Here is a 24,142-nt window from a genome sequence, read left to right on the forward strand (position 1 = left end):
TCTATCATGGACTGGTTGAGTTGGGGGCACATCTCTGTGGTAAGCCTTGACCAAATATGCATACGGCATACGGTCCATGACATTTCCAAACATATTCGGCACACAGGATGCCCACCATTGACTTACAACGACCCCTTAGACCCCTGTGGTCCTCCTCTATGTTCCCACCCATTTCATATCAATCTCTACTTACCAGCATAGCCATCGGCGACTCACTTCTGTCCAATGCCTCACATCTCCAATTATATTGGAATAACCAATATTTACCGCAGACAATAAAGAAGTACAAAGACGATCCAAAAAGTATAGAAATGAGAAAATTCTCAAAATGTTTAACTCGATATGGCTGTCGATTAGCCATGATTTTTGGCATGATGAATTTGATGAGAATGAAGTAAATTGTGTAAATTATGACAATTAATACTGGATCTCCCATAAGGAATTTATCGCGGATTCTTGGGTCTGCTTTGGTATAGAAGATGTCATGGTATGTAGAACTGAATTTTGAGGTTATGTTCCACATGTTTAGGTAGAAATGTCAACAATTTTGGAAATTAAAATTCACTTTAAGCACTAATTTTTGACTAAATAAGCACAGCCAGTGCCTGATCATCACAATTTGATCAAATTAAATGAACTGAATGCAAAAATGTTTCAAAATGTGCTGAAAATTGTTTAAATTAAAATTATTCATATTTATACAAAACATATTGTTGAACGTGATGATTGCAGACATGTGAGCTACAGCATGTAGTATGACAGTCAAAACATGAGTTTTCATTAAAGCTCATAAGCTGTTATTTATGATTTGTGAGTCAGTTACAAAACATGCTCAGATAATTATCGTAAAATTGACAATTCTCAGCTACATCGACACCCTCGACTCCCTCGACACCCTCGACGCTCTCGACTCCCTCGACTCCTTCGACTCCCTTGACGCCCTCGACGCCCTTACCAGCCCTCGACGCCCTCGACGCCCTCGACTCCCTCAGACGCCCTCTTCACTGATCAATAGTAAATTTATTCATTAAAATCTATGCTTTATTTGAGGTTTTTAGATTACAATTTTACATTTGCAAGAACTTAAAGTTTAAAGCCATAAAGCCATTGAGGCAATAAAGTTATTAAAGCTTACAAAAAAAAATCTAAAATAATCTCGATGAATTTTTATTTGAAATCAGCATTGCACCTTTTCCTTCAATCTTTGCCTTCGTTATTGCCTTAATCATCCAAGTGTCACCGAATGCGTCCGACTGCAAGATGTATGACCAACGGAAATAAATTCCAACGAAACTGAATATGAAGAGACATGTGAGGACGTAGTAGCGGAAAACTGTAAAGTCACAGTCGGGTCGGGTTTCCTGGAAGATTTTTTGATAAGGATTAGTGAATTGGAATCATAGGAGTTGCTGTGAAATTGAGTTAAAATGAGCAAAAAGGCAGTTCACGCCTTACAGTCGATTCAAGGCACTGGTGACCCTGCCGACTACTTTGTGCTGTTCGGATTCGTGACAACATAAGCAATGATAGCAGTGTCAAGTGTCACCCATAGATATGCTGTCAGACTACACAAGTACTTACCATTTGGATATAAAAGATGATGCTTACAAGCATAGCACTGACCTACGAAATGAAAGTTAATATTAAATTTTTCAGTTTTGCATCTTGAGTTGTCATTTAGTGTCATTTTTGGGAACTAATCCTGATGTCCTGCAATCTGCTTCACAGCTTCACTTGGGACTTAAGATGCTTACATGCAGTGCAGCAATCCAGGCAAGTCCTTAAAACTAGTCAACATTTAAACACTTACCGACAAAATGATGTGAAACTTTTTGAACCATGTACATGATTTCTTGAATTTGTTGGAAATTTGCCTCATCGCCAGTACAGTGTAGAGTAATGCATGCTCAATGCAATTGATTAGCGCAAAGAATGCTGGACTACCTCCTTAAATTAGATATTAATTGGTTTCAGAATTGAAATTTTAATGAATTTTTGATTAAATTAAATAGCACGAGTCGGTTGATTAATTGATCCCAAAATCGGCATCAGGATGGAGTAACTCTGTTATTGTACTGGATATCAGCCGAATCCGTTTCCTAACATTATGTGTTCCAGAATCTGAGTCACGCCGACTTGATTTTGGATGAATTGACCGATTTTTGCTAGTCGATTCCACTTTATCCTCTGTTCTGAGCCTAAGACTAAGACACTCATCCACACAGTCTTCAAATCAATGTCTGAGCCTTGCTTAGCCAAGCCTAAGCTTTTCTTGAAGGCCTCGGTCGCCAAGAAACATTTGACAATGAACTTACCTGGATAGAAGCGAATGCCAATGGCAAGCATGCTGAAGAGAAAAAAAAAATTAATTATGCATGAAAATGTGGGAAAATTTTTTGCACAGCAAGCTGTAAAACAGCTGTTGTACAACAAAATAGTCTGCATGAAAAGCAGTTAAGTAATTACGTTCAATAACTATACTAATTAATTGGTGTATTTGTGTATAACTACATAGTTGCTTAATGGACAAATTTTTGAGTGATTGCTGTGATTACCGTGGGAGTTTTTGGCATGAATTGACAGAATAGACCCTAAAATGGATCGAAGACAGCAGTTATGTTGCCGTCAGGGCTTCTTAACATCTTGCCGGTAACCTGGTGACCAAATAATGACTTAGCGACTGCAATGTACTACAATGTGCAATATTGTCTGACTTAGAGACATATTCAGATAGATAGAAAGGGTTTAAGGGTCCAGACCCGACCGTACTCAAGTTGTCATCGAGCTCTGACTCGCAGTAAGCCCAAAAACCCCAAAATTGTCCACTTAAACTCACTCAAATCTCATCACACGTGAACATATCAACATTTTAGTCACGTTTCATTTTACAACATGTTACTTAACATGCTTATACAAGCAATCATCACATTTGAGTTCTTTTCATTGTTATATAAGCACAATAGCCAGATTACATCAGAATGTGTAACAACTATTAAGCTCATAACTGTCAATACAAGTAATGTACTTAAATATTTACAGTATTTAATTGTTTATTAATCAGCAGCTAATTCCAATGAAAATATTTTTCCATTATTTTCATGCAGCATGTTGAGAAATTCAATTATCGTCGCCCAGACGGTGACCTTGACGAAGATTTTTCTTGAAATTTTCACTGCATGTTAAAAATTGTGTCATTAATTAAGCTATTGCAGAACCATTAAGACCCAGTGTAAATTGAAGATTAACTGTTGATCGTGAATATGCTGGATCTACCTTGACCTTGAGATTATAGATTTGGGGGGTCGATTGGATATTATGAAATTAAATTGACGGACTTAGACTCTGTCTCGGTTCTCCATCTCTGTCTCGGTCTCTGTCTCGGGTCTCTGTCTCGGTCCTCTGTCTCGGGTCTCTGTCTCGGTCCTATGTCTCGGTCCTTTGTCTCGGTCCGCTGTCTCGGGTCTCTGTCTCGGGTCTCTGTCTCGGGTCTCTGTCTCGGGTCTCTGTCTCGGGTCTCTGTCTCGGACTCTGTCTTAGTCTCGGCACATACCGTCATATAGACTTCGAGACACATCAATTGTTTGCCCAGACAAGCTTCAATTTGCCGCAATTCTCATGGTCTATTTGCAGTCGATACAAAAGGAACAAATGAATTTGAAGTTCAAATAAGACTCGAAATTCTGACTTATTTTTATAAAGACAAATATTTAAAGGAATTTACTGTATCGCTGAGTGTTTCCGTTCATTGAATTAGGTATGCAAATATTAGAGTATATCCAAAATATCGTCTAATCTTTGGATATTCCATTGGTCGTGGGTATAGCCACAAAGGAGGGGAGATGGGGGATCCCCTGTCTGCCACCAGGACAAAGAACTTTCAAGTCCCAACTTTCACTTCCCTTCAATATCCCCTCAATCATCTCAACATGCCAATTGCACCTAATCAGCACACAAGAGTCGCAATAAACAAGCGTCGAAGAATCTTAAAATTACACAACTTTGAAGTGCACTTAACTGCTATTTATTGAGCATCATTTTAATGTTTACTTTCTTTGTTTACCATTCGGACATGATGTCAATAATGCACATACATTACAGCACACTTGTTGCAAATCAGTGCGAAAATTCATACGCAAATGTGACTTTTATTATCATGTAGGAAATTTGCTGTTTGATGCTCAAGTTGAGTAATTGTCGATGAGGCAAATGTGACAATAGAGGAAGGAGTTAGAGGATCGACCCTGGATACTTAAACTTGTTCTTAACATGTGTCGTTGGATTTGCAAGGTTGACATAATTTTTTGGTTAGAGGAAGTTTGAATTTATCAGCAAATGTTTGACATTTAAGCAAATTATGCCTAATATTGAGGTTTTGGTATGTATGTTTACTTACCATGGATACAGCGTATGATGAAGAATGTTAAAAATTGGTGCACGTCCATTTACAATTGCCAGTAAAAATGTCTCCAACATTTCCGAAAATTTAAACCATAAAAAGACTTCCGACATGAAAATTATCTGAAAAAATGAGGTGAAATTTGAGAATTTTTTAACAGGCTGTGAGGTAGACATGGTGCCATGATGGCATATCCATATCATGTGAATATGCTCATTGTCTCGACTCCTTCTGAAATTTAGACTCCCAAAGTCCTGCAGACACAAATATAGATTCTTAGAGTACATTCAGGAAGGAGGGGTTGGTGCCTGACCTTCTTACTTCTCCACTGATTGTCTCCTTGCCAGGAACTTCCTAAAAAATGCCCACCAAACCCCAAACAATGCTTAATACTAACCAGTCGAGTATAAAAATCATCACTGTAGCTAATTGGCTCACATCTTAAGTTGTAACCCGTCTTAAATGCAACGATAAACCATATTAGGATTATTGCAATGCTAAGAACACTGTGGATGACATAGTAAAATGATAAAATATGCCTGAGGTGTGGATGCTTCTTGTTGTTGGTTATTAATGGGATTATGAGCTGAAATTAACGAAAAAATTAAAAATTGTTCAATTTTTCAATCATTTCTTGGTTCAAATTTAACCCGAGCAGCACATTGGCTTTGGTTGAGGACTTTTTTGTCGTCGTATTGAAGGTAAGATGCAGAGCTGTCATGACGACACTATGATCTGGAATTTTGTCCTTTTTACTATGGATCGCCGCACTGTGCTGCTCGGGCTAACTAATTAAAATCCCAATTTTCTCACTACTCCCACAGAACAGCTATCGTTAGTCATATGTCAATCAAAAATTCATTCAATTCTATGCAGAATGCAGCAGTAAAATGCAGATCGAGTTGCTTTACCGCCTTATAATTATGTTGTGCACGTGTTGACGAAGTTTCATTAATTATGATTAAAATCAAGTCAACGAGAACGAATTAAAATCAATGAGAGAATGTTCAATGTTGACTTGATATTGATGTTTGGCTATGTTTGGTATTATGGATGTTTAGTTATTGGATTTAATGCTTATGTTGGAGGTTTTGGAGGGATTTTTGGGTATTGGAGCTGTTTTAGGTTGGATGGAGATGGGAATGTGCTTGGAATTTGAGTTTTTAGGGATTTTTTGACTAGAAATCGACAAAATCAGCCAAAATGAGACAATAATGGTCAAAATTTTATTAAAATTGACCAAAATATCCAATAATTAAGAACCAAATCCACTCTACAATCCTAAAATTCCAAACATTAACTTAATACTCTTACCTTAAGTACTACAAAATATATCACAAGTATAGAAATGATTGGGAATGGTGACTTGATGATGAACATTTGCTTGCTTCTTGGATCAGCTTCATTTATCCAAAAATCTGATATTTTTTCAATCATGTTTCCCATTTTTTTTGTTAAACTTTTTATTATAATTTAATTTTTATTTAATTTAATTTTTCACTATTTTAATTTATTTGCTATTTTTTAAGTTATTGATTTTTAATTTTTAATTGCATATTTTATTGCATTTTGATGGAAAAATCACTGTTTATAATATTTTTTCAAAACTTTATATAATTTTGAATTTTTTAATTTTTTGAATTTTTTAATCTTTTCAATTTTTTTAAATTTTCAATTTTTTTAAATTTTCAATTTTTTCAAATTTTCAATTTTTTCAAATTTTCATTTTTTTTTAATATTTAATTTTCTTTAGTTTTCAATTTTTTCAAAAATTGTTTAAATTTATAATTTTTGAAATTTTTTTCAATTTTAATAAAATCTTTCAATTTTTCCACCTAAATGCTATTTTTATTTTCAATGCGCTAAGCATGAAGTATCGATACCGACTAAGTACAAGTCTTTAAAATCAAAATAAAATAATAATTCCAATAAGTACAGCCTGCTTTAGATCAATAAACGTTAAAATATGAAGCTTAAAGAGAAGAGAAAAAAATATGTGAAATAAAGTGAGGGTTTGTTTGATCTTTGGATATACGCTGAGTGTGTTATGAGACTTACTTTACATTATTGGTCTTATAGATCAATTGCTATCCATTATAGATTGTGTCTAAAATTGGCTCTATTGCTGGCTGCCTTTTGCCAGTTATCGATACCAAATGCCTTATTGTCTGCTTACCCAAAACCTATGATTAATTACCTGTAATTCCCACATAAAACACAATAAGCTATTTCTGTACAGGAACAGGTTCACGATCATTATGCGTAAAACAAGTAAATTTCCCAGAATGAGCATAAATAGCTTCTAATCACACAATATTGTAAAATTAATCGGATTAACAAAATTCCTCGAATTTATTAAATATTAAAGAAATTTACTTATTTTATTATTAGAAATATAATAAAATAAATAATAATAATAATAATAATAATTAAAGCCACAAACAAGCACAAGATACCTTAGATTAAAGATAGTAAATTATTAATTGACAATAGCTTTATGTTGAAATCAGCATTTGTCCCTAGATTGTCTACTATTCTGTCTAATGCTGAATAATGAGTCACAACTGATCTGTAAAGAGTAATCTGTGTGTCACGGCACGTCCAATAATTCGCATAAAAGTTGCTAAAAATAGAGCGTGTGATTTAGTTGACTTTAGATGAAATCAAACAAGTCATGTGAATGACCGAATAAATCTACAACAGCACATGGCAAAAAAAATAAAGTCAAGGTCAAGTTTGTTGTGGCTGCTCAATATTCGCTCAATGTTGCTCACGTGAGCATTTATATGCTGAGAAAATGTTGTACGTTGCTTGCGATGCTCTCAGAATGTTGCGTATGTGTTGCTTATGGTTTACTTACTTCGCTGGCTGTACAGATCAATTGTGATTAATGGTATCTCTTAGATGTTGCCTAAAGTTGGCTCTAATGATGGTTTTCGTCTGTCAATTTCCAATATCAAGTGCAATATTTGACAATATAACGGCAATATATCGACAGCTTCCTTCCAAGAGGTCATTGACCGTCCATAGGGTATTCTACAATTTGCAAAGTCAATTGAACACTTGGCATTTGGCTAGCTGCCAAGTCTGATCAAAAGTCTATCCTTTCAAGTCTTAAATCTCTGATTACAGCCCTAATTTTAGTTCAATAAGGACTCTTGGCGACCAAATAACTATTGGACTGAGGCTGTTGGCTGTGAACAGTGTATTTGCGGTAGACAATGATACAGTCAGCTTCAAACACCATTTAAGAGAGTCTTTGGATCTTTCCGGCCAGCCAAGGATGTAAGCATGGACTCTAAATGCAATTTCAACTGTCTGATCCTCAATTTACTTCCCTACTTGATGACACAAAAGTATTTACAATATTTTTGAATTAAAAATTCATCAACATTTGTTGGACATCCTTCAAGTTGATCAAGATACCAAAAATACTTATTCAGTCCGACTTTAGAATCCATTTAGTAAGGAACTAAGCTCCAGACCGTGCATTATGGAAATAAATTTATTAAAAATAATTTTTTTGACTTTATTTTGTCAAACTAGTCAGCTAGAGTTGGTCGATAACAGCAGGGATATTGCAATAATTTCAAATATTCTCCATGAGATTGTCAATGAATTTATGCTGAAAGAAAAGATTGAGTTTAATGTCTATTTTGTTAAGACATACACGGACATTTCATTGAAAATTTTCTCAAATTTCTTATCAAAAAATGACGAAAAATTCAGAATAATTGTAAGGCTGTTCGGCAGTCACGACCTATATCAATATTACAGAATTCCACGTTCAGCTATCTTCTTTTTAGAGGACATGAACAATTTTGAGCTATTTCAGAATCACTACTACATCTCCCGGTACCAAAATCAACCCTTCAAGTTCCTCATATTTGCACCAAATTTGACATATTCAGCACTAAATTCACACTGGATGCTCCAAAAAGTTGAAACTTTGACACTTTTTTCATCACTAATCTTTCACCATTCCTACTTCATCACGAATGATGACGTCAATACCGTCACATTATCAACAGTCGAATGGTTTAGTCCACAAGCATGCAATCGTGCGCACCTTAATAGACTTAATACATTTGACAAAAAATCAATGAAATGGACGAAAAAACTTAAAAATTATGAAAAATTCCTTCAATACCATGGATGTGAATTGGTGTTGATGTTGCCTGTTCCTGTGCGCGGAACTGATGTATTTTATGTGTCTGGCTATGCCTTTGTCACATCAAATCAAACGCAATTTAATATTCATGGAATATCGCCAATTGTATTTGAAATTGTATCAAAAGTCAACAATTTTCGGGTCGCGTACCAGCCAGTCACTGTCAGTACGTACAGCTCGTACTTCCTTTCACCTGAAAATGTCCATTTTGTAACAATTAATGGAACTTATAAAATACCGCAAGTATTCTTGCATGTCGACTCAATTAACATCGTCGATTGGCATGCAAGACTGTCAAATTCATTTGTGGACGTTAGTTCACGTATTGTTGTAACTCCAGCTGATAGCTACACGCCATATGAAAAACTGTCTTTACCATTCGATCGAGATACATGGATAATGCTATTTGTGACATTCTTTACAACATGCTTTGTCATTTTTATCATTAATCGACTCCCAAGAGCAACACAACAAGTGGTTTATGGACGTAAAATTCAAAATGCATTATGGAATGTTGTGTCTGTATTTTTTGGAATCTCACAGACTTTACTGCCAAAAGAAAATTTTCCGAGATTTATTTTGACACTTTTTATCATATTTTGTCTGATTTTTCGAACCTGCTATCAAAATAAGCTGTTTGAGTTCATGACAAGTGAGCCTAGACGATTACCACCAAGAACAGCTGAGGAATTGATTGAATCGAACTACAATGTATATGCTATGTTTTATCATAATATGATTAATGAGTATGAAAGGGGGAAGAATATCATAATATGATTAATGAGTATGAAAGGGGGAAGAACATAAGGTAAGTATTGGGGTGGTTCATTTTTAGACCCTTATAGAGACCCTGTCATCCTTAGGCAGATCCTATCCTCCTAAGAGAGACCCTATCCTCCTTAGAGAGACCCTATCCCCTTTAGAGAGACCCCCTAACCCCATAAAAATGCTACAAATAAGTGAACAGCCCCTTACTAATTGCTATTATCATCCATTACAGATTAAACATAGTCGATATAAGTATACTCGAATTTTATGAAATGTTTGCAACACAATCGCAAAATTCATCAGCAAAATTGGCACTGTGGGTTGATGAGTTCTTTCAAAATGACATTGAGAATCACCAAAGGACAAATTTTGACTGGAATCAACTTAATGAAAATATCTACACATCCCATGAGGCCTTTACATTCTCAGATTCGTCATTTTATTTTCGGATGTTTAAGAAGACTATTGACAGCCTGATTGATACAGGCATTATGAAGTATTTGGCTGAAAAATATTATACAAAAAAATTAAAATTTGAAAAATTTAAAAGTGGACCAAAAGTGCTAAAGATTGAGGATTTAGCATTTGGATTTAATATGTGGCTTGGAAGTTGTTGTTTTTCGACTGTTGCATTTATTGTTGAAATTAGTATTAAGAAGAAGGTTAAGGAGATATGTACTAAGATGTGGAAAAAATGTAAAAAAATAAAGATTCGTAAAATTCGTCGGTAAAAAGTAGTTTTGGATAGATATTGTCCAGTAGTGGACAACCTGAGGGCCGCGGCACACTATTATGGTTGCTTTTGTGGCCCTGAAAATGCCTTGAACAGTATGCCGTTTCCGACTTCCGACTTCCATTCAAGGTGTGCCAAGGTATGCCCCGAAAAGTAAAAGGTTGTCCACCACTGACCTAGTCCGACTGAAATAGGCTGTGACTTGTCAATTGTATGTGTCTTGCATCTCAGACTTTTGATTATTCTCTCAAAATTTATCATATTCAAGGAAGTAGACTAAATGTGCTAAATTGACCACATTGCACGTGAATAGCCAAGAGGTCTTAGGTTACATGAAATCTATTATTTAAAAATAATCAAATTTCCATAGAAATGCTCATTTAATATTATGAAAACAACTTGATTGTCAAGTGTTATCAATTTTGACTTTAGTGTCTTCGTGTGCTATTCATTATTCTAATTTTACCATATTTAAAGTATGTAAACAATAAGAAGAACCAAGTTAGATAAGAAGTCACACTTCGTTTGGGGATCGTTCACTTATTTCTTAACGGTCTTAAAATTAGGAGGAGTGGAGGTTGGAAGAGGTTTAGTCAGGGAATGGGCGAGAAGGTCGTAGCAAATGTGAGCTTGAGATTCACGAAAAGTTCCAGCAAATTATAGATTTATCCAAAAAGCAGTGCAGCGGAGTGAGATTTTGTTAAGCTTCAATCAATGAGGGAGGGACAGGGGTGTCAAAATACGACTATTCGAGCTCAGTAATAAATGACCGACTCCCTTGATGACCGCAGATTCTCTTTTCTCTCATTGATGCTCACGTTTAAGTGTAATCTTTTTTTGTTTTATTTAAATTAGCTTCATTTTCATTTTCATGTTCATTCTATAATCGTGTGTTGTCTCAACTGGATTTGTGACAGTTTGTGTCTTGTGCATCTAATAAGCGAATAAGCGAAATTTATAAAAAGTCAGCAGAAAAAAAGTAGTATAAAAGTGAAAATAAGGAACAAAAATGGCAAAAATTCTTCTGTAAATTTGCTAAACCTCAATTATAGTCAATTTAAGTGAATTTAGTTGAATTTTAAATTTCTTCTCCTCAGATTCGTGATTTGTGCGATTGGAATCAATTTGAAGCTATCAACATCCCTAGAAGAAGTTGAATGTAATTTTGATATTCGCAGTTTCAATGTCGTAAAGAATTCATATCATTGCGAGTTCAACGACGCTGATGCAATAAGAGATCCAGAATCAGCAGTAATAGAGTCAGTTTATGGACGACATAGACGAGGCAAATCTAATGCGGATGTTGATTCTATTTTTATTTGGACTTTTCATTGCAGTTACTTCCCGCGTAATTTAGAGTCATTTTTTCATAATATCAAGTTGGTACAAATATCAAATAGTAAATTAAGGGAAGTCCATCAGGAAGATTTAAAGGTATTTCCAAAATTGGTTGAGCTTATTTTGTACAGCAACTTCCTTAAAGTCCTCGAAGAAGGTCTTTTTGACTTTAATCCAAATATTGAATATATTGACTTTGATGATAATGACATTGCTCATATTGAGCCTAACATCTTTGATCACATGAGTAAATTAAGCTTCCTACTTCTTCAAAAGAACGCTTGCATCTACGACGGTGTGAAAAATTCAACAACGGAAGTCAGAAAACTCGTTAATAAAGTCAACTCAAGATGCATTAATTCAGTATTTACTGGATTTAAAGTAGATCTTGAAATTCTCGAAAGGGAATCAAAATCTCAAAATTTCACCCAAAAATTGGAAGCTTTTGAAACAACTTTAAATGCCTCAAAATATTCAAATTATCGTCCATTAAAGAGCAAGCTTAAGGCTCTTAAAGGAGGAATAGTTTGAGGGTAATATGATTTGTAGATTCGTAGATTTAAGATTGAGTACTTTAGCGGGTATAAAGCATGCTTTTGAGACCAAAGGAAGCTCACGAGCATGCTTAACTAGTATATTAAAGTAGAACAAGCTCTTCAAAGCAAGTCTTTTGTCTGTTAAGGGTAACTAGATTGACTTAGGTTCGTAAACATGGAAATCATACAATGTCAAGCTAGACTAGCTTAAATGAATTAAAATCCACACTTATTGGTCCTTAAGACAAGTCAAATATTGATATAGATTCAATCATTATGTTACACACGTTGCTAGGAAGAAGGGGGTACTGGTAGAGAATATGAAGTAGCATACATTACTTACTACTTACTGGAACTATGCTCAAACTTGGAACCTAGGCTATTAAAACTGTACGAAGAGCCATCGACCGATGTGGTCAGATGGAAAGCATTTTGTAGCAACCTAGACTCCAATTTTGAGCATGATTCCAGTTAGTAGGCAAGTATCAACCGACGTTCAACTGCTGTAAACCCAAAAATCATCCAAAATTTACATTTATGTGCCTTCAATTCATCCTGTACATCCAATAAATAAAACAAAATATTCCAAAAATACCCAAAAAAATCTTTATTATTTTAAAAATATTGCTTAAATCCACAAATCACATTCTAGTGCCAACATTAATTTCCAAAAAATCCTTTCCTTAAAAATATTGGAAGTGCTTCCTTCATCACTCTCTTATATCGTTCATTTTCGAATGCCTTCATCTTAATCATCCTCGGTCCAGCCGCGTAATCATCAGCCGTAAATGAACTAACATCAAGAATTAGGTACGGAAATGTGAAAATTCCAATTTGTGCCTGTAAATTTCCATTCTTCATCATCTCAATTTGAAGGTCGAGTAAAGTTGGTGGTTTATTAAGGTAGCCGAATTTTTTGAGAGCTTCGACAAATTGTTTGTGGTAAGTGTCAAGAAATTCATCGTAACGTGCGAACCGGTTTTCATCAGACACAAAATTGTATAGAATGTAGACGAGGTCAATGGCTGGAGATGCATAACAGCAGATTTGATAGTCGTACTAAAATGAGGATTGAGATTTTTTGAATTTTTGATGGTTTTTTTGGGATTTTAGGTGGATTTTGGGTCTGGGACTCATAGGAGTTATTTTGGAGGTTAGACATGAAGGGGTTAGGGTTAAGGGTTAAATCATCTCTTTCTGGCAATCATATGCATTAACAAGTGACAAGGGAGTATTCAGGTGGTGTGGGAGGTCGACGTTTACGCCTTGAAAGGCATAACTACCCTTTTCAGTCATCAATATCAACAACTCATCATCTCTATACTCACAGCAATAAAATCCTCAATCTCCTTACCATCATTCGTCATCTTATACAGCACATTCTTAAAATGAAAATCTCCATGATTTAATACATTGAATGCACCTGAGCCTGATGTCGGTGTGTATGATTTAAGACCCATTTCAGCATAACATGTCTTGAACTTTTTGATTGGTTCAACAAATTGCTGAAAGCCTTCCCATTTTGACATAAGTTCTGTAATGACGTCGAAGCTTTCAGTAAACATTAAGTCAAGTAGGAAGTCGTGTTTGTAGATTGATGTGTCAAATTGTGATGCATCGATTTTCTGGGGGGAAAAATAGAATATTGGGGATAATTTCAGCATTTTTCCTTCTCTCCTTCTTTCCCTCTATTCTTCCCTTCATGCTTCCCCCCATGTTTCCCCCCATGTTTCCCTCCATGCTTCCCTCCATGCTTCCCTCCATCCTTCCCTCCATTCTTCCCTCCATCCTTCCCCATCCTTCTCCCATCAACCTTCAAACCACAAACCCTAACAGACAAATTGCATGCTTTCAATTAAAATGTTAGCTGATACCAATGCCCATCTAACACATTCTAGGTCATCAAACCCTCAAAAGCACTTTCTTTCCCTATTAGAGTCCGTCATCAATTACTCCACAAACCTGTTCATCCTGTAGATAAAAGCTTGCAGCATGAAATTTCGCCAATCGTCTTACAATTCTTTTAGAAATTTCAAAATCATCATGCATTGTCTTAAATGCTGTATCATATCCAGACGATGTTACATCCTCAAGAATAATCACCGGCTTTGGTGTCATTGTTTGATAAACAAGTCTACAAAATGGAAAGTGAGTCATAAATTTACCAGAATTGCAATATCTTAATGATTAAGTTTTGAATTGTTTGATAAGAAATTTGATTGGATTCTGTGACATAACAATTGGGTATGTGATAAGGAACTGGTGATTGGAAAATTGTTGGTGATAAGAATTGAGTGAAAGTTAAGTCTGAGGTCGGATAAAATTGTCTAGCTACTTCAAAAGAGACTTATGGGGGGTTTAGGACACTTATGGACCTGCAACATCTCTTATCCCACACATACCTAGGACACATGATATCCGTATATCCAACAGATGTTATCAACTCTTGCATCTTCTCCAGCACATTTGTATAAACACCAATTTCATTCCTAAACAGCGTTGGATCTTTAAGATGATCCATATTCGGTAAATCAACATTTACCGGTTGTGTCTTAATGATCACCGACACTTCCTGCTCGTCTTTTTGGTACTTGGATGTGAATTTTATTGTCGCACGAAAAACAGCACTTGCAAAATTTTCACCCGGTTTTGTAGCCGGTTTTATGTCAAAATTGTTTACTTTTGCATTTGGATCGGCTTCAAAGGATCGGATGGCTGTGTCGAAAAGGTTTTGATCCAGCCAGGATGGGATTTCCTTGGTGAAGTCTAGAGCGTCCATTTTTTTGTGATTTTTGGGAATTAAGTTGACAATATTACAATGTACAGTCAAGAGACGACGACACAGACTGAATGTTGGTAAAAATTAATCTCGTTGACTTTTGGAAATGAGCGGAATTAGCGAATGTGTGAGTGAGAATGTCTATGCATGGCACTCTCTTGTGCTATATGTGATAATAAGTGATATTGTCCATAATCCCTCAATAAAGGCATTAAATAGGCACCCGAACTTTAGACCACATTCAGGCTTTTAGATATCTCATTCCAATTAGAATTACCATTCCATGCGACTCCATGCGACCCCATGCTAGCATGCATGCCAGCCATTACTCCTTTTCGCATGTTCGAATACCTCAAAAGTTTCCATCCAAACAAGTCAAACTTGACATTCCACAATTACAGCTGATTCAGTATTTAAGACATAAAAAAAGTCACAAAAAAAGTCAATATTTAAGTTTTTCATACCAAATGTGATAAAATCATGAGTGAAACGGAAGTTAAGAATGTTGTGGACACAATGACGGAACTGCTAAGTGAAAATTTATATCCAAAACGAAAGAAATCAATAATTTTAGCAATCATCATATGTGGACTTTCAATATTGATATTTATTTTGTTAAATTACATCAAAAAACCGCCAACAAAGTTTTTGCTGCCGCGGGAGCATGAGCTGCAGATTAATTACGATCCACTAAGATTTGAAGTTCCGGGAAAAGTCAAGAAAATTAAAAAAATTGAAGAAAATAATTTGGAGGCGGAAATTAACTTAAAAGCTGCAATGGAACTAAAAAAGGCTGGAAAATTTGACAAAGCCTACAAAGTCTTTCAACATTCGCTGTCCTTAGCGCCAAATAATCCACGAATTTTAACCGAATTCGGTCTATTTTTAGAGGAACGTGACATAATTAAAGCTGATCATTTTTACCACCGCGCAATATCTTTCGATCCAAATTACGAGCGTGCACTGGAAAGACGTCACAAGACAGCAGCCGTCGTTCAGTCAATCGATGAGGAACGACTCCGTCGACTGGACGAAAAACGTGATTTACTGTCACAAGTTGATGCCAGAAGTGCGGCAATGAAGCGAGCTACAAAAGAGGCATACATTCTACATATTTATCATTCCTGTGGTATTGAGGGCAACAGTATGACATTAGCTGAGACTAGATCAGTACTTGAGACACATATGGCTGTTAGTGGCAGAAGTGTTGAGGAGCATAATGAGATTCTTGGACTGGATTCGGCTATGAAATATGTTAATGCGACGCTTGTTAAGTAAGTAGGATGTGAGGGATTTGGGGATGGTCCTTAAAATGCAAATCATCTAGATCTACCCAGTACCCCTCATCTGGCTCTACCCAGTTCCCTTGCCCTGGTTGCCCTTGCCCTACTCAGTCCCATTCCCCTGATTCTACTCAATTCCCCTTTTGACTTTGCCCAGTCCCTTCCTCCTGACTCTATCCAGACTCTTTCCCCTGGCTCTACCCAGCAGCCGTCCCCACACCCCCATTAAAAACTCCACATCACTTACTATAATCTCCAATTCTCTTTCATTTCCAGAAGTGAAATTTTAACCCTCAACGACATCCTCGAAATTCACAAGCGAGTCCTAGGTCACGTAGATCCAATCGAAGGTGGAATGTTTAGACGGAATCAGGTCTATGTTGGTTCACACATACCACCGAAGCCATCACAACTGAACATGCTTATGGACGACTTTCTACAATGGCTGAATTCCGATTATACAAACGATTTACATCCAGTGAAGCAAGCAGCAATTGCACATTATAAGCTGGTGCATATACATCCATTTAGTGATGGAAATGGACGAACATCAAGGCTGTTGATGAATACAATATTGATGAGATATGGATTTCCGCCTGTTGTTATTCAGAAGCAGCAAAGGTGAGCATAATGAGTGACTTGTAAAGGAACTGACCTTAAATATTCAATTTCTTTTAAGGCTTCAATACTACAACTACCTCCAAATGGCCAACGAAGGTGACATCCGGCCATTTATACGATTCATTGCTGAGTGTACCGAGAAGACACTCGACTTGTACCTTTGGGCAACCAGTGAACTGCCATATCAAGTTCCATTATTAGCTGAAAAAGAGACAATCGATGAACATTCCGCATTGATATTAGATGATGAAAATTCCGGATCAGGCGGTGAAGCCATAAGATTATGATTGTGGCTGACATGGATGTTGATGAGCTTTATGTGGATGTAGTTAGGATAAATTTGTAGTTTGCAGGACCTTTTCTAGTTCCCAGAGTTGATAAAAACTAAAAGTTTTGTGATGTTCAGCTCTAATGCACAAGAATTGAAATGTGATATAAAGATTTTCTTAAAATTTGGGGGTCGTTGACTGATTGACATGAAGGTTGACATTAGCATTAGTGAGTGACCCCTGACTATTTTGTACATATAGAGTTATTGTATTTCCCTTTTACGTTCCTGTTATTATGTTATTAATTTTATATGAAATTCCATATTTATTTTTTGTTCGAATAAAATTTAGTGAAATTTAAAAGATGACATACAAAACTGCTGTTTAAAATGAACAAGGAGGTGTTAGAGGTGGGCAGGGTCACTCTTCCCATCTCTCACTAGGATTTGGAAACAATTTTTCACTTTTCTAGGGTTAAGTGCACTTCCAATGGACCCCTTTGAATTCCAATGAACCCCTATGGATTACAATGGACCCCGTATGGACTCCAATGGACCCCGTATGGACTCCAATGGACCCCGTATGGACTCCAATGGACCCCGTATGGACTCCAATGGACCCCGTATGGACTCCAATGGACCCCTATGGACTCCAATGGACCCGTATGGACTCCAATGGACCCCGTATGGACTCCAATGGACCCCGTATGGACTCCAATGGACCCCGTATGGACTCCAATGGACCCCGTATGGACTCCAATGGACCCCGTATGGACTCCAATGGACCCCGTATGGACTCCAATGAACCCCGTATGGACTCCAATGAACCCCGTATGGACTCCAATGGACCCCGTATGGACTCCAATGGACCCCGTATGGACTCCAATGGACCCCGTATGGACTTCAATGGACCCCTATGGACTCCAATGGACCTTTATGGACTCCAATCGACCTTTATGGACTCCAATCGACCTTTATGGACTCCAATGGACCCCTATTGTCTCCAATGAACCCCGTATGGACTTCTATGGACCACGATGGACTCCAATGGACCACAATGGACTCCAATGGACCCTTATGAGCTTCGAATGACTTGCCAATGTAACATGGTTAAAATTTTGATTCAAAATTGTTTATTGCTGCTTTGAATACTACATACAAAAAAGTTGAATATCCTTAAATATCTAGTAAAAATAAGTATCGAGTATCGTCGAGTATATATTCGTAATTAATATCAAATTGAGTCCTTAAATGTGAAATACTGTAAAATTTCGAATGATTCCAATGAGGCAAGGGTGTATTCAGGGGGTCAAACCCCCATCTCTCCATGCTGCATATCCTCCAGACTCCATCACTACTCTCCAAATCCTTGCAATTTCATCAAATTACTCTGAGCATTCTTTAATGACGCATCAAGTGCCAATGCTGATTGATAATACTTTTTAGCCAGTTCCTTCTTGCCCCATCGATGATACAAAACACCCAAATTTGCATAAAATATTGACTTTTTTGGCTCAGCTTCGATAATTTGCTTAAAAATCCTCTCAGCTTCTTCATACTTTGCCATTTTACCGAACGTATTGGCCCTTGAGAATAGAATGTTTGTGTCATTTGGCAGATAAGTCAATGCAATTTCTGAATATTTCAAGACATTCTCATGATTATTACGTTGATTGTCATAAAATGCCAAAATATTTGACCATGCCTTACGATGTCCTGGATTGATTGTTATTGCACGCTTCCAATGCTCAATTGCTGCTGTTGAGTTCTTCATTTCGATGTATAAATTGCCCATATTATAGTAGCAGTTCGCATAATTCTTACGATATGACAGTGCCTTTAAGTAGCTCCGCTCACTCGACTCAAAGTCCTTTAAGACTGCCTGAACAATTCCCAAATTCATCCATGCCGTTGGAAATTCTTCGAGGATTTCCACAGCTTTTTTAAGATGAAATTTTGCCTTTTCAAATTCATTCAATTCACGATAAAGATTGCCGAGATTCATGTGTGCTGACTCGTAGTTTGGATGCAGTCTGATTGCATATCGATAGAATTTGACCGACATGTCAATCTGCTTATGTTCTGATGAGATTCTGGCAATGTTGTAATAAACTTTGGCATTTTTTGGTACAACTTTTAAGGCTGAGAAGAAAAGTTGACTTTCAGTTCGCCAATCAAGGCTTCTTGTGTATGTTTTCATGCTGTGAATGATGATTACGAGTGTTATGAACATGTAAAGGTATGGTCGAAGATACTTGATGTTTTCGATGAGCTTTTTGGCTCCAATTGCGATGAGAATTGAAAATCCAATTGATGGGATGTAAAGGATCCGCTCGGCTATTACGAAGCCGACTTTTATGATTCCTAAGGCTGGTGTAAATGGCACAATCAGTAGGACTAAGGCTGCCATGATTTTTCTGAAATTAAAGGGAATTTTGAACTTCCAGGTGTAACTAGGAAGGCACATTTGATTTATTCTTACCTGTTCCTGAAACTCCTTACAACCAATGCTCCCAACATTCCATAAAATGCCACAATTCCAATCATCCTCACATCCTGGATGCCCTCAATCCTCTCAATACTATCAAAACTCCAGTCAAAACTCAACCAATCAGGCATCAATAAAAGGTAGAAATTAAAGCAATATAAAAAATTTTGACTCAATATTCTCGTCATTTGGTCATCAGTAGCTGCAATTGGATTATCTTCGACTCTAAATTCAGGCGTTGTAAAATTTTGCATCCATAAACGAAAGACGACAATGAGTGATGTAAAGACGAACATTAAAGCTAATCGGAAGCAGATTGATAATTTTTTTGATGATTTTAGGTTTCTAGCTATATCGAGTGCGGCAAGGGTTGGCTGTAAGGAGATGTTAGGGGATTAAAAGGCTTGGAAAATTGAGTCTCGGTCTAGTCGAAGTCTAGTCGAGGTCTAGTCGAGGTCAAGTCGAGGTCTAGTCGAGGTCTAGTCGAGGTCTAGTCGAGGTCTAGTCGAGGTCTAGTCGAGGTCTAGTCGAGGTCTAGTCGAGGTCTAGTCGAGGTCTAGTCGAGGCCTAGTCGAGGTCTAGTCGAAGTCTAGTCGAGGTCTACTTGTTCCTTACCATAATCGTGACCGCATTTTCTTTGAATAAAATTCCTATAAATGACATTAATCCTATGATTATCAAATAGATGAGTGAATGACTAAAATGTATAGCAGTACTGTCTGGAATTGGCAAAAACACTTGATCAGCATAAGATTAGGCATTATTAAGTCTCAAACTCACCTTTATGAAAGACATAAAAATAGAAAATTCCACATAATAAAAATACAAAACAGGCCATCAAGTCGGACCTCGAGACAATTCCACAAACACTTTCGGTGTGAATTGGATGAACACAGAACAGAACTGTAGCTATAAATGCCATTTTACGGCTGCTTAATACTGCTTGTAGAAAATTTAAAAGTAGACAACAATTGACAATGTGAATGATGAGATTAACGAGTTTCATGGAATGACTGTCGAGTCCATCATTTAGATGACGTTCAATTAGGAATGTGAGTATTGTGAGTGGTCGGTAGCTCTTGTGGGAGTCCTTCTTAGTTATGTTATTGCCCCAGAAGTCATTGTAGATGAAAATGTTCTGAAAGAATTGGGAAAAATGGATTTTAGGAACCAAAACTGCATCTGAAGCTTTATTCAGGTTCTGATGGGTAACCCTTCAGGTAGACATGCAGCAGATCCTCAAAAATTCACCATTTTCATTCAATAATCCTCAAAATCATTTACCTCAATTGTTTTCCTATCAAATTCACCCTCATAAACATCACGATTTTTGAGTATAGCCACTGAGTCATCAAACACAAAATCACCGTCTATCGATTGATAGTAACAAATTAAATTAATGCAAATTATTATTAAATATTTGTACAATAATCGCATAGCAAATAAAATAATAAAAATTAAATTTGAGTCTTTTTTTGATTTTGTGCTATGGAATTTTTACTTTTTCTTTTGTTATTGACATGCCCGGTTTTGTGAGTTGAAGAGGAATTGGAATGGAAAAAGTTGAAAAGCGCTTTGTTCGAAAATTGAAGTTTTTGAATTTTAACGGTTTTTTTAAGAATTTTTGTTTTATTTTTTGAATTTTGTTCTTGAAAAATTCCTGAAAAATTAACGAATTTTGTCCAAAAAGAAGGGGTTGTGAGTCACCCTGTGGATCATCTTGTCTGTCACCATGTAGGTCATCCTGTAGGTCACCCTGTAGGTCATCCTATAGGTCACGTTGTGGGTCATCCTGTGGGTCACCCTGTAGTTCACATTGTAGGTCACCCTGTAGGTCATCCTGTAGGTTACCCTGTTGGTCACCCTGTAGATCACCCTGTAGGTCACACTGTAAGTTATCCTGTAGGTCACCCAGTGGGTCATCCTGTGGGACAACCTATTACCTTACCCTGATTATGCCTCCCGCACATGAATCTTAAGCCTTCTCAATTCTCCTAAATTTCAAACTATGCCCAACAATTCTCTTATTACCACTAAACATTCCAAAAACAAAAAACCTAACCCATTCCCCCACAAAACACACAACAGCAACTCCACATGATCCCAACCACAAAACAAATCCAAATGACAATTCATTCCAAGTAAGCAGATGTGGTGGCTTAATACTTAATTCCTTATATTGTGGAATACGATAAAAATATTGATAATGATACATCCATAAATATTGTGGTATTCCAGCTGGAATTAGACGTTGCATTGTCTCTTCAATTGATTGGTATAAAAAATTGTTTCTTGGTACGGTGATTCCCATTGATGACGTCATGTAGATTTCTTTGAGTATTAATGGCATTTTGTTGCACATTGCTGCACTGTATCCGAGGGTAAACTGGTCTGCAAATGCTGCCTTTTTTGATGATCCAGTGAAGAATTCTGAGCAGAGGACTTCCGTGAGAAATGCGAAGCCTTTGATTCTGATGATGTTTTTGAGGGAACTGGAATGAAGAGTTTGAGGATTTTAGTGAGGATTTTGGTATTTTTGGGGTTTGGGGAGCAAAGTTTGAGTTTTTGGACATACCCCGGGGCGTAGCCTAGCTATTGACTCTGGAAGATCAAGGTTTGATGCCCTAATGTACCCCGGGGCGCATTTCAGCTACTGACTACAGACTCATGCCATAGCTTTCCTTAAACCCTCAATTCCATAACCCAACACTCACCCATTCATCTTCCTTACAGTCTCAACAAAATGCTCTGGTCCACCATAACCATTTTGTACATAAATTGTATAATTCCTCACAAATAGATCATCAATTGTCAATGGCAAGTCCCGCCTCATGTCTGTTGTAATCATTTCATAGAATACACCTTGATATGCTGTCCTAATAACTAGACAGTAAAATGTAAATACAACAACAATAATCCTTGGAAATGACTCTTTTGGTGTTTGTGTCAATGAAATTCCAAAAAATATTCTTGCGACATTTAGGGCAGGCATTTTGATGTTTAGTCCATAAAGGATGTTTTTCTTTGATATTGACGTACAATTGATGATAAAAATGACAGCAAATGCTGATATGAAGGTGAATGAGATCATCCACCAAGTTACGGTATCAAATGGCAATAAGATCTTTTCATAGCTTGAATAGGACTCGGCAGGTGTGATGATGAAGCTGTTGATGGACTCAGCGAATGTTGAGGTTATGTGAAAATCTTCGTTAATAATTCCTTGAAGTGAGTCTATAATCAGGTATACATCAGGTCGTCGGAAGTATTTGACTTTACATTTTTGCAGGCTGTTAAGGCTCAAGTCACTCGGCAGTCGGTGAACCTTAAAATTTCTTAATTTTCCAACACAATCCATAAAATCGAATATAAATCCTGTAAACAGTTCATCATGACGTCGATTGTAGTAAATGTGACTTGACTTGACGGTGATGATGCAGTTCTGGAAGTCTTGGTACTTTTTGTGTAATTTCAGTTCCTTTGTCCATTTTTGAGTTCCTTTATTGAAGGAATTTAGTGCCATTAGTGACTTTTCATTGCAATTAATCCCGCCAAAATATTCGTAAGTCATCAAGTCAATTTTCAGCTTCTGATCAGCTAAAAAGTATACAAATTGTGACATTCTTGGCTCTTTCAGCCTCAACTGCTGTTCATACTCAAAATCATTGACATTTTCAAGACAAATGATAAATTTTAGGTCCGTTGGAAATTCATTTGTGAACCTGGCATGGCTTATAATTGTCTCAACATGCTAACGATCAGTAATAATTATAGATGACTGATTAAAGGTCAGATCCCATGGATTAATATGCCTAACATGACGGATATCCAGTAAAAAATTTAAAATTTTACTTTGTCGACTTCCAATTTCACTTATGACGTCAGCAATGTCTGATGATATTTCACCAAATGTTGTTATATCAAATGTGATGTTTTGTTGGACATAAAAGACATCAATTATGTCAATAATGGCATCTGCAAATTGTATAGGCAATGCTGATGTTGATTTTGAGGCTAAAAGTGTGACTAAAATTAGAAATATTAAATTTTTATATAAATTCATTGTGACTTTATTGACAATTATTAAAATAAACTGAAAAATATGTTTGATGGATGGAATTTTGGAAATGGTCGTGACTGGAAATGGATTGTTTGGTATAACTCACACCTTCCCATCTACTCCTGCATTTGTTTTTGACTCAATATGGGCATGTAAACTTTAATAACTACTGCTTACTCAAATGTATTAGATGAGTTGAAAATAGCAAGCAAAAATGATGTAATTCACATTTTAATGACTGATAGCATTCAAAGCTTAATACATTTTATAGCCGCAATGAAGTATAATCATCGCTATGATGAAGGAATAGCCCAGGATATCCTACCCTACCCTATAATAGCAAATTTTCTCAACTCTACTCTAGTAATCCTACTATACTCTGTGATTGTGTAGGATACAACAGATAAGGTTGTGCAGAATATCAAGGATAGTTCAGGGTAGGATACTCCAGATTTGGTAGGATAGGATAATCCGAATATTGTAAGGTAGGATACCCCAGATAGGTTAGAGTAGGATACCCCAAAAAGGGTTGTGTAGGATATTCCGGATTATGAAGGGTAAGACACCCCTCAGGCTGAAAGAGATGCAGAGTATGTAAGGGTCCCTAAAAAAAACGATTATGGCTGGGTATGATATTTCTTTATTTTATATTATCAATTATATCAACTGGACATACTCAAGTCTAATTTGTTGTCCATCCG

At 36.5% G+C, this 24,142-nt stretch overlaps 4 protein-coding genes and 1 long non-coding RNA gene across 5 annotated transcripts; 2 read left to right on the forward strand and 3 right to left on the reverse strand.

The window, feature by feature from the left end:
• Positions 1-1,055: 1,055 nt before the first annotated feature.
• Positions 1,056-6,035, reverse strand: LOC139096302 (very long chain fatty acid elongase 7-like). The gene is made up of 7 exons (XM_070648004.1): positions 5,711-6,035; positions 4,794-4,982; positions 4,394-4,518; positions 2,316-2,347; positions 1,811-1,947; positions 1,582-1,623; positions 1,056-1,361 (listed from the first exon to the last, which is right to left on the reverse strand). Exons 1-7 carry the CDS (start codon positions 5,840-5,842, stop codon positions 1,146-1,148), a joined length of 873 nt encoding a protein of 290 aa, XP_070504105.1. The 5' UTR covers positions 5,843-6,035; the 3' UTR covers positions 1,056-1,145.
• Positions 6,036-10,956: 4,921 nt separating this feature from the next.
• On the forward strand, positions 10,957-12,546 carry LOC139096361 (uncharacterized). Its single transcript, XR_011544966.1, has 2 exons — positions 10,957-11,094; positions 11,166-12,546. It is a non-coding gene; the product is annotated as an uncharacterized lncRNA (long non-coding RNA).
• On the reverse strand, positions 12,526-14,797 carry LOC139096351 (uncharacterized). The gene is made up of 4 exons (XM_070648052.1): positions 14,345-14,797; positions 13,905-14,076; positions 13,271-13,567; positions 12,526-13,001 (listed from the first exon to the last, which is right to left on the reverse strand). Exons 1-4 carry the CDS (start codon positions 14,719-14,721, stop codon positions 12,603-12,605), a joined length of 1,245 nt encoding a protein of 414 aa, XP_070504153.1. The 5' UTR covers positions 14,722-14,797; the 3' UTR covers positions 12,526-12,602.
• Positions 14,798-15,117: 320 nt separating this feature from the next.
• Fic (FIC domain protein adenylyltransferase) lies at positions 15,118-17,271 on the forward strand. Its single transcript, XM_070647418.1, has 3 exons — positions 15,118-15,995; positions 16,281-16,625; positions 16,684-17,271. Exons 1-3 carry the CDS (start codon positions 15,202-15,204, stop codon positions 16,910-16,912), a joined length of 1,368 nt encoding a protein of 455 aa, XP_070503519.1. The 5' UTR covers positions 15,118-15,201; the 3' UTR covers positions 16,913-17,271.
• Positions 17,272-18,009: 738 nt separating this feature from the next.
• Tmtc4 (Transmembrane O-mannosyltransferase targeting cadherins 4) lies at positions 18,010-20,902 on the reverse strand. Its single transcript, XM_070647624.1, has 5 exons — positions 20,666-20,902; positions 20,162-20,519; positions 19,997-20,100; positions 19,376-19,755; positions 18,010-19,310 (listed from the first exon to the last, which is right to left on the reverse strand). The coding sequence occupies exons 1-5, from the start codon at positions 20,816-20,818 to the stop codon at positions 18,248-18,250; spliced, it is 2,058 nt and encodes a 685-aa protein (XP_070503725.1). The 5' UTR covers positions 20,819-20,902; the 3' UTR covers positions 18,010-18,247.
• Positions 20,903-24,142: the final 3,240 nt, after the last annotated feature.

This window comes from Chironomus tepperi, unplaced genomic scaffold, assembly GCF_022539635.2.
Source record: "Chironomus tepperi strain 1889 unplaced genomic scaffold, CSIRO-AGI_Ctep_v1 contig_34, whole genome shotgun sequence".
Taxonomy (NCBI): domain Eukaryota; kingdom Metazoa; phylum Arthropoda; class Insecta; order Diptera; family Chironomidae; genus Chironomus; species Chironomus tepperi.